The 10,450-nt window shown below is 45.1% G+C and overlaps 2 protein-coding genes across 2 annotated transcripts; both read right to left on the bottom strand.

Annotated features, from left to right (window-relative positions):
• Nucleotides 1-679: 679 nt before the first annotated feature.
• On the bottom strand, nucleotides 680-5,205 carry LOC102001644 (protocadherin beta-15). The gene has a single exon (XM_005356002.2). It carries the CDS (start codon nucleotides 3,415-3,417, stop codon nucleotides 1,039-1,041), a length of 2,379 nt encoding a protein of 792 aa, XP_005356059.1. The 5' UTR covers nucleotides 3,418-5,205; the 3' UTR covers nucleotides 680-1,038.
• Nucleotides 5,206-5,345: 140 nt separating this feature from the next.
• LOC101984474 (protocadherin beta-18-like) lies at nucleotides 5,346-8,231 on the bottom strand. Its single transcript, XM_013349465.2, has one exon. It carries the CDS (start codon nucleotides 8,053-8,055, stop codon nucleotides 5,665-5,667), a length of 2,391 nt encoding a protein of 796 aa, XP_013204919.1. The 5' UTR covers nucleotides 8,056-8,231; the 3' UTR covers nucleotides 5,346-5,664.
• Between the last annotated feature and the right edge of the window lie 2,219 nt (nucleotides 8,232-10,450).

The raw sequence follows: 10,450 nt of genomic DNA, 5'->3' as shown, positions 1-10,450 counted from the left end.
CTTCCTCACCACACACATCGGGAGCAGCATGCCAAGGGCTCCCATCAACTAAAGGTAACAGGGAGGCTTTTATTCTTTTCTGTATTAATTTAGACAAGAAAGAAGAGGCAATATGGATACATTTTTTATGAGATGATATTTACAGTGAACATTAAAAAACTTGAAATTACCTTGCTACTTCCTATTGGAGAAATGAAAACATAAACAGAGGATTTGAAAGACACTTGGTATTAATGAATATGAACTTCTTCCAAAAATAACACAAAGGAGGCGACTGAACTCTTAGTAACACCAAAAAAAAAAACCAAGCAAACAAAAACCTATGGACTTTCAATTTTAAAATGAAGTATGATTTATTTATTTATTTTTAAAGATTTATTTATTTATTGTGTATACAGTATTCTGCCTACATTCATGCTTGCAGGCCAGAAGAGGGCACCAGATCTCATTACAGATGGTTGTGAGCCACCATGTGGTTGCTGGGAATTGAACTCAGGACCTTTAGATAAGCAGACAGTACTCTTAATCACTGAGCCATCTCTCCAGCATCATAAAGTATGATTTAAAAGAAATCATATATTCTTCTGTGGTGTCACACCTTCAGGAATGTATTTTTATTTTTTGAGAATTAACATGCCATATTCATCATATAGCCCAGGCTGAGCTTGAATTCTCTATGTAGTAAATGACCTTGAATTCCTGATAGCCTGCCTGCACCTCCAAATGTTGGGATTACAGGGTGATTCTGCACAAGCACTCTATAAACTAAACTGTTCTCTTGTGTTCATTAGAAGAGATTCACATCCTTTGAAAGAGAATATGGCAAATTCAGGAACACAAAGTGCCCTGATGTAAAATGTTCAGTAACAACAGAACTGGAAAAATACCCACATAGTTAACAAGCTAGTAAACAAACAGTAACATTCCTTAAACTAGCAGAGAAATGAGAACAAATACAATTAAACATTACTACCAAATTTGAAAAGAAAATGCTAAATCAAAAGAGAATTAATTACACAGCAAGTGAAACGTGAAGTTTCACAAGCCTAAAATACTCGGGAAGGGTGAATAATCTGCTGATTGCCCATCAGAGTTTTGAATATTGGTAAACACAGGCTTCATGAATCTGAACTCATTACTCTGAGAGTCTCCGGTCAGACAAACCTCATACTGGAGGCTCTGGGACAGGGTCCCCGTGCCGCTGACATCTACCAAGTGGCCAGGAAAGTGTCCCTCAGGCGCAGAGCAGCCACCCAGAGAGGATGCCCTGGCCCTCCTGCACAGCCTCACCCCCACAAACAGCAGCACAGACAACAGGAAGAGAGAAGACACAGATGCCAAGGCAATGACCAGGTACAGTGTGAGCTCATCCTCATCTTGGGCGGGGTCGCGCACCACCTCCGGTAGAGGCAGGTAGGGCTGAGAGAAGCCATCCACCAGCAGCACTTGGAGAGTGACACTGGCAGACCGCGGAGGATCGCCATTGTCCTTGACCAGCAGCAGCAGCCTGTGCTTGGGCGCATCGCGCTCACTCAGCAGCCTGGAGGTGCGCACCTCGCCATTGTGAGCCCACACGCTGAACAGTCCTGGCTCTGTGGCCTTGAGCAGCTGGAACGACAACCAGGCATTTTGGCCAGAGTCAGGGTCCACTGCCACCACCTTGGTGACCAGGTAGCCAGGTTCTGCCGCCCTGGGCAGCAGCTCTGTGTAGGGCGCAGAGGCGTTCTGCAGCGGGTAGAGCACGAAGGGCGCATTGTCGTTGGTGTCCAGCACGTGGACCCGCACCAGCGTCTGGCTGCTGAGCGCGGGCGAGCCTTGGTCTGTGGCACCCACGAGGAACTCGAAGTTCTGCAGGGTCTCGTAGTCCAGCGCCCTGAGCGCGAACAGCTGTCCGTTGTTGGCATTGATGGAGATGAGCGAGGAGAGGTCCAGCTGCGGGTCGTGGGTTGGCAGCAGCGAGTAGATGATGTGGGCATTGGAGCCTGAGTCTGAGTCTGTGGCACCGATGGTGCCTATGTGCAGGGCGGGGCTGTTGTTCTCTTGGACAAACAGGGTGTAGGAGCTTTGTGTGAAGGCGGGGGCGTTGTCGTTGACGTCAGAGACCTGCACTGTTATGGTGTGCTGGGTTGTGAGCCTGGGTGTGCCCAAGTCGGCGACTGTGATGGTGATGTTGTACTCAGCTCTGTTCTCTCTGTCTAACCCGCTCTCTGTCATCAGTCTGTAGAAGTTTCCAACAGAAGGTTCCAGTACAAAAGGAATACCATCTTGGATGGAACAAACTGTCTTTTCATTTTCCCCAGAGTCTCGGTCCCGAATTCGAAATAGAGCCACTTCTGTCTCTGGTGAGTTTTCTGGGATTGGGCTGGTGAGCGAGGAAACAGTTAGTTCTGGGTAGTTATCATTGATATCCACCACCTGAATAGAAATGGAACATTTCCCAGAAAGCCCTCCGCCATCAGAGGCCTCTATGTCTATTTCATATGAAGATGCTGTCTCGAAGTCCAGTGTTTTAATTAGTCGAACTTCTCCGGACAGGGCGTTTAGCTCAAAAGTTTTACTCATCTCCTGAGACGGATGAAAAAAAGAATACGATACTTCTCCGTTTGTCCCAGTATCTAAATCCTTGGCTGAGACCTTGGCAACCAGGGAACCCACGGGGCTGCTCTCTGGGATCTGCACCTGATAGAGCGCCTGTGCAAACTCAGGGGCGTTGTCATTGACATCCAAGACAATAATCCGGATTTGTGAGGTGCCAGTCCTGGGCGGAGAACCTCCATCCAGCGCTGTCAGAGTTAATCTGAACTCTGCCTGCTCCTCTCGGTCAAGCTCTTGGTCCAGCACCAGCTTTGGGTATTTCCTCCCATCACCTCTGTTTCGGGTGGAAACATGGAAATGGGAATTGGTACTGAGGCTATAGTTCTGAATGCTGTTGTTGCCCACATCCAAATCCTGAGCGCTTTTTAGTAGAAACACAGAACCAACAGAGCTACTCTCCAGGATCTTCACGGTCATTTCTCTCTCAGGAAACTCGGGAGAATGATCATTTATGTCTCCCACTCGTAACTCAGCTCGAAATATTTCCAGCGGGTTTTTCAGTAACACTTGGAAATGTGTGACACAGGGCTCAGCGTGGCCGCACAGCTCCTCCCGGTCCAATTTTTCATTTAATATCAGCTTCCCAGTCTGTAGATCAAGCTGCAAGCGGGATTCGTTATCCTCAGAGACCACCTGGGCTCCTCTAGCAGCCAGCTCTGCAACTCCCAGCCCTAAGTCCTTGAGCAGATCGGCCAAAAACGTGCCGCTGGGTGTTTCCTCCAAAACAAAGTAATGGCGGGGCTCCCAGCCCGCCCCAGCCACTCCCAATAAGAGAAAGATCAACAGAACTTGCCTTTGTCTGTGCTCCTTTCCAATCTTCATCTTTGCTTCGGCACCCAGGGTCCAAGGGCACCCAGGCAGCGGTCGATCTGTCAGTCTATAACCTGTTCCGAAGCCTAGGTCAGCAGCATTCTCTGGAGACTTAATGGTTTGAGCTCTTCTATGGTCTTTTTTAAGCTAGAGACCTGAAGCATTTTTCCCTTTTCCGCGGTCGTCCTTTTTTAAAACCTTAGCCTGCAGCGCCACCATGCGTTGATTTTGCTTCTCAACAAATTGCTACATGGTTCCATTCTTTTTATGTAGTCTATTTTGGTTGTCAGAAGTTAGAAAATAAATTCAACCACGAAATTAATGTTATTCTGATTGTGCAGTCCCTCACTAAGCAAAAGGAATTCTTGTTATTTATGTGTCAGATTCTGAAAAATACACGAGTAAACAACCCAGACAAGCTGCCTCCCTACTAGAAACCCTGCAATTGCGCTGGGACACTCTAGGGGAAACTGAGAAATGAAAGAAGACATAGAACTGATTGATCAGTCATCCTGTAAAATTCCTAACATACGGGCATGCAATTTCAAATTCAGCATAAAGTGGGGTCAGTACTTCAGGGCTTCTTTGTAAGTTTATGTCTTCTAGGTAACACAATTGTGGTTCACATTGGTTGATTTTTCATAAAGGAAAAAATCTACATATTAGATGCAGTTTATGATACACTCTCTACATATTTCCAGAAACTTAAAATGTTGTAAAACTTTTCGCCTAGGGGAAAACTAGATGAAAGCCCCTCTCTCCCCGTTCTTTCTCCCTGGTGTTCTTCATCACAGGCACCGAAGATGAATGTGTTTGAGTGTTTCTTTTGGGTACCCTGTAAGGACTTCAGCATTATTTGCTTCACTGCTGCATCCCCACATCTAAAATAATCCTTGGGACAGAGGAGATGTTTAATTCATCATAGAATAAAGCACAGAATTGTGTGGCTTTTCCTCCCATTGTAGATGAATCTTGCTTTGTTGGGGACCTAACTCATTATAATAAGCCAAATGAACAGGACAGCATCTTCTTACTCTGTATTCTTTCAGTAGTCACTTGAAATAACACAGTGTGTCTAAGCCATCTGTCCCTTAAAGGAAAAACATCGTGGCTTGTCCTAACTAAAGACGGTCTTTACTGGCTCTGAACTCAAGAACTTGCCTCAGTTACCACCACTTCTGACTTCAAAATTACCCATTTTGACAAAGACTACACATTCCCTTTTCATGTTTCTGTAATGGTTTACAAAGCTTTTGGATGTGTTATAGTAGCATGCATGCACAATTCAAATAAAATACAAAATTAACAGGAGTAATTCACCAATCCAAGAAAAATCTATTTAAAGAGCACATCTTAGTTCTCTGTCCCCAGCCCCACCCAACAGTGACAGCTGACTTGGGGATTACTGATAAGAATGTCTTCCACGGGACCACCTGTCTGTTTCCTTCCTTTCCTCTCTCAGAGGTGTGACTTCTGCTATGTCCCCAAAAGATGACATCACTTTCTTGTTTCATTCCTAACAGAAAGACTAACATACATTTGTTTTCTAAAGTCATTATGAAAGTAAACAGGACCAGCCTGGCTCAGTTTAGATTAGCAATGCCCATCACGCCATCCAATTGTCTGAACTTAGAGGGACCTGAGTTGTGCAAAACGAAATCAGCTTTGGTCCTATACCTATGCTGAAGATAGAGATAGTTTCAGAAAATGTAAGGTGGGCTAGCCAGATGTCCCAGGAGGGATCTGGCATTTAACAAATTTTGAAGTATCTAAAAACATTTTAACAATATTTATATGTATTATCTATTGGATGTACATATGAAGACAATAAAAACCTTGGTACTTCAGAGATATTGTTGTTCCCAATTAATACTCTTGTAAACAAAATCATGCATTTTCAGATACTCTATTCGAGTTAGGAAAGCATAATATTGGACAGAAAATACACTGATAATTCATGACATCTCTATCGCATTTCAAACTTTCGAGAATGTTTCTGAACAACAGTCAATAAAATGAAAGTGAGCATTTTCAAATCAATAATGACTCATGTTGACAATCTGACAAGTTGAAGAAACACTGACTTGTCAGGAATGAGCCAAGTTCTCTGTCTTCACCAGAAGTGATTTTATAAAACAGACTCACCTGTAACAGTATGCAAGGAGCTAGAAATTCCTTATGAAGATAAAACAATGGGAAACAAGAATGTTTAGAAAGAGTGAACGTTCATCCTGAACCATCTGCAAAGTCAACGGATTCTTAATTGTATCCAAAACCATTTACCGAAGTAGAGTTCTCTTCCGTGAAATTCACAACCTCATGGTTGGGAGACACAGATTTTAGGAATTGAAAATCTTTGATATCTGACACTCCAGTCAGACACACCTCATACTGGTAGCTCTGGGACAAGGTACCCGCTCCGCTCACGTCCACCAGGTGTCTAGGAAAGTGTCCCTCAGGCACAGAGCAACCACCCAGAGAAGCCGCCTGGGCCCTCCTGCACAGCCTTATTCCCACGAACAGCAGCACAGACAAAAGGAAAAGCGAAGATACAGACGCCAAGGCAATGACCAGGTACAGCGTAAGCAAGTCGTCATCGCCGTGCGTGGGGTCTCGCGCCACCTCAGGCAGTGGCAGGTAGGGCTGAGAGAAGCCATCCACCAGCAGCACATGCAGAGTGACACTGGCAGACCGCGGAGGATCGCCATTGTCCTTGACCAGCAGCAGCAGCTTGTGCTTGGGCGCATCGCGCTCACTCAGCAGCCTGGAGGTGCGCACCTCACCATTGTGAGCCCACACGGTGAACAGTCCGGGCTCCGTGGCCTTGAGCAGCTGGAACGACAGCCAGGCATTCTGGCCAGAGTCGCTGTCCACAGCCACCACCTTGGTGACCAGGTAGCCGGGTTCCGCCGCCTTGGGCAACAGCTCTGTACAGGGCGCAGAGGCGTTCTGTAGCGGGTAGAGCACGAAGGGCGCATTGTCGTTGGCGTCCAGCACGTGGACCCGCACTAGCGCCTGGCTACTAAGCGCGGGCGAGCCTTGGTCTGTGGCCCCCACGCGGAACTCGAAGGTCTTTAGGGCCTCGTAGTCCAGCGCCCTGAGGACGAACAGCTGTCCGTTGTCGGCATTGATGGAGATGAGCGAGGAGAGGTCTAGCTGCGGGTCGTGGGTGGGCAGCAGTGAGTAGGTGATGTGGGCATTGGAGCCCGAGTCTGAGTCTGTGGCGCTGATGGTGCCTAAGTGCAGGGCGGGGCTGTTGTTCTCTTGGACAAACAGGGTGTAGGAGCTTTGTGTGAAGGCGGGGGCGTTGTCATTGATGTCAGAGACCTGCACTGTTATGGTGTGCTGGGTTGTGAGCCTGGGTGTGCCCAGGTCGCTGACTGTGACGGTGATGTTGTACTCAGCTCTGCTCTCTCTGTCCAGTGTATTCTCTGTTACTAGAGTGTAGAAATATTTGAAAGTAGGTTTCAAGAGAAAAGGAAGGTTGTCTTGAATTGAGCACAGCATTCGGCCATTGTCTCCCGAGTCTTGGTCTCTCACACTGAAAACAGCGACTACCATTTCTGACAGGCAGTTTTCGGGAATGGGGCTCATAAGAGACGTAAAGACTATTTCTGGCGGGTTGTCATTCACGTCTATAACTTGAACAATAATGGCTGATTTTCCGGAGAGACTCCCACCGTCAACAGCTTGAACATTTATTGTATAAGACTGAATTACCTCAAAATCTAGGGGTGCTTTCAAATGGACTTCACCAGAAACTGGATGGATTCTAAATGTTTTCCATACATCTCCAGAGACATGAGAAAATGAATAAGATATTTCTCCATTTACCCCTGTGTCCAGATCTGTAGCCGACACCTTGGTCACCAGTGAGTCCACAGGGCTGTTCTCTGGTACTTGAACCTCATACAGCATTCTTTCAAACTCAGGGGCATTGTCATTGACATCTACAACCACAACTTGAATCAGTGCCGTCGCTGACCTGGGCAGGGACCCACCATCCAGGGCTGTTAGTATTAAACTAATTGAAGGCTCCTTTTCTCTGTCCAGAGATCCATCCAGTACCAATTCTGGATATTTTCTTCCCTTACCATTGTCTTTTAACTTAAGGTAGAAATAGGGGTTAGGGCTTATTGTATAATTTTGGACACCGTTCATTCCTACATCTAAGTCCTGAGCACTAGCCATCTGGAATGAGCTTCCTGGACTAGCACCTTCTGAGATATTTAGAAATATGAGTTTCTCTAGGAATGTGGGAGTATGGTCATTTATGTCTTCAACCAAAAGCTCAGCCTGAAAAAATTGCAAAGGATTTTCCAATAACACCTGGAAATGCAATATACAGGGTTCAGTGGTACCACAGAGTGCCTCCCTGTCCAGCTTTTCATTCAAGAGCAAGTTGCCGGTCTCAGGTTCTAACCGCAAATAAGGCTGATAGTCATCAAATATAACTCTGGCTCCTTGTGCAGCCAGGTCTCCCACACCCATATCTTTAATTATATTGGCTACAGAGGAGCCGGTCTCCATTTCTTCTGCCACAGAATAGCTCCAGGTCTCGGAAAGAACCAAGGACCCTTCCAGGAAAACAAAATAAAGCAGCACTTGCCTCATATGCTGAACAGCCCTCCTCACTCCTGGCTCCATCATCGCTTAGACAAGATGCTTTTCTGCTGTTCTCTTTCAGCTCAGTCTCTGGCAGCTCAGAGGGCGGTTTTGCTCATCTAGACCTTTGGAAATTTGTAGATGTGCAGTCCTTTCAGGAGGGTCTTGTCAGTGCTCCACCTTTTCAGAATGCCGGCGTGCTGTTTCATCTGGTGCTTTCACTTCCGCTGGTTAAGGGAAAACTGAGCTGCAGTTAGGAAACTGTCTCCCATCTTATCCTGCAGCGCCACCATGTGACTTTATCAGGATTCGACAAAGCCGAATAAGTTTGAGACAATATACTAATTTATTGAATGTATTGGTTAACAAATCTAAATTATATGTTCTTCTTTATTCTCATTTCCATTTCTGAGTTGTAGCTTTTGTGAGTAACACAATAAATTACTCTCCGATAGAGCTGTGCTGGTGAAATGGTTTAAAATAGAATTCTTGTTTCAAACAGTTCCTGGTCTCTCCTTGAAGACAACAGTAAAACTAAAGATAGTTCAAAGGGCTCCCATGTCAATGACTTTACAAAGATGAGCAAGAGATTCTTAGGAAAATTGGAAATGGCGTCCTAGAGATCCCTCCTAGTCATTATAAGATGCTCTCAGGAAAGGCAGGAAGGGTGTGTTTATGCACTTGAAGTTGGGTCTGGTATGTGCAAAATTAAATGGTTGTGTGGGGAACTTGGGTACTTTGGGTTAGATAAATGGTACCGTTTCCACAGGAATTCTCACAGGAGACTTTCTTGGCTGCAGTAGAAAGTACACACTTAGTATAGAATAGAATATGATGTGGCCAGATTCTGACATCAACAAACTGTGAAACAGGACTTCACTAATTTGCACATTCAGGGCTTCCAAAGGCAAGGTTCCAAGTATTTTATTTATCTATGCCATGATTTTCTCAGTGACTGTTTATTAAGTACATACTTGAGCTAGTAATGTGGTAAGTTAGGGAGTGAATGATAATCAGGCCGAAGCTATTTCAGCTATGAAAAGAAGAGAAAGACAGGACGTCGAGGGGTGCACCCACACACTGAGACAATGGGGATGATCTTTCGGGAATTCATCAAGGCCATCTAGCCTGGGTCTGAAAAAGCATGGGATAAAACCGGACTTACATAGCAGACAATGAGGACTACTGAGAACTCAAGAACAATGGCAATGGGTTTTCCATCCTACTGCACATACTGGCTTTGGGGGAGCCTAGGCAGTTTGGATGCTCAACTTACTAAACCTGGATGGAGGTGGGCGGTCCTTGGACTTCCCACAGGTCAGGGAACCCTGATTGCTCTTCAAGTTGATGAGGGAGAGGGACTTGATCGGGGGAGGGGAAGGGAAATGGGAGGCGGTGGCGGGGAGGAGGCAGAAATCCTTAATAAATAAATAAATTAAAAAAAAGAAAAGAGGAGAAAGAAAGAAATGAACACTTAACATGGAGCATAATGGCTGTCTTTATGAGGAAGGCTAGTGCTAATATAAGATCATAGAAGAGGATTAACTAACCACAGTTTGGAGGTGGATAAAAGGTTTTCCTGGGGAAGTATATTTTAAACTGATACATGAGAAATAAGTGGAAGAAATCTAAACAAAAATTACATTTGGCTGGGCTGGAGGCCTAGCTCAGTGCTAAGAGAGCACATGTGAATCCCTGGATCTTTAGGAATGTAAAAACGTGATGCTGCAAATCTAAAATGAAAGGTAGGTTCCAAAGGAACTGAAATAAGATCATGGCAATGGCACAGAACAAGAGGAGTTTGGTAAAAGCTGACATTGCTTGGAAAAGCAAGCAAAGAATTTATAAGGCATGTCAGTGGAAATGCAAGAACGTTGAAGTTTTCTGAACAGAAAAGTAATATAATCCAGGTTTTATTTTTTTAAAAGATAAACATATTTCGGAGTTGAGATTAAACTAGGAAGGAATTATATATTAAAAAACTGGACACAGGTAAGAGCTTGTTGTAATAACAGAGGCAGGAGATGATGGGGGCCTCATCTGAAAATGCAGTAATGCATTTGTACCCACACTATGGGATAATACGGGATGAAGTGATAGATCAGTCACATGGGGAGTGTTCTAGTGAGGAAAAATTACTTTATTTACAATATTTAAGTATCATATGATACTAGTGCTGTTAGCTGGTGGTGTAAACATAGAAAGAAGATAAGGAAGAGGGATATGCATGGAGCTGGAAAGGGAACATTTTTCAGTTTAGGGGAAAGGAGAATTTTAACTTAAAAACCCATGTAGGAGCCGGGCGGTGGTGGCGCACGCCTTTAATCCCAGCACTTGGGAGGCAGAGGCAGGCTGATCTTTGTGAGTTCAAGGCCAGCCTGGTCTACAAGAGCTAGTTCCAGGACAGGCTCCAAAAACTACAAAGAAACCCTGTCTAGAA

Source organism: Microtus ochrogaster, chromosome 18, assembly GCF_000317375.1.
Source record: "Microtus ochrogaster isolate Prairie Vole_2 chromosome 18, MicOch1.0, whole genome shotgun sequence".
Lineage (NCBI taxonomy): Eukaryota > Metazoa > Chordata > Mammalia > Rodentia > Cricetidae > Microtus > Microtus ochrogaster.
Note: the sequence above shows the minus strand (reverse complement) of the source record. Positions and strands in the feature narration are given on the sequence as shown.

Excerpts from the sequence above, each read along its gene's own strand:
- LOC101984474 (XM_013349465.2), bottom strand. The coding sequence starts at position 8,055 with ATGATGGAGCCAGGAGTGAGGAGGGCTGTTCAGCATATGAGGCAAGTG.
- LOC102001644 (XM_005356002.2), bottom strand. The coding sequence starts at position 3,417 with ATGAAGATTGGAAAGGAGCACAGACAAAGGCAAGTTCTGTTGATCTTT.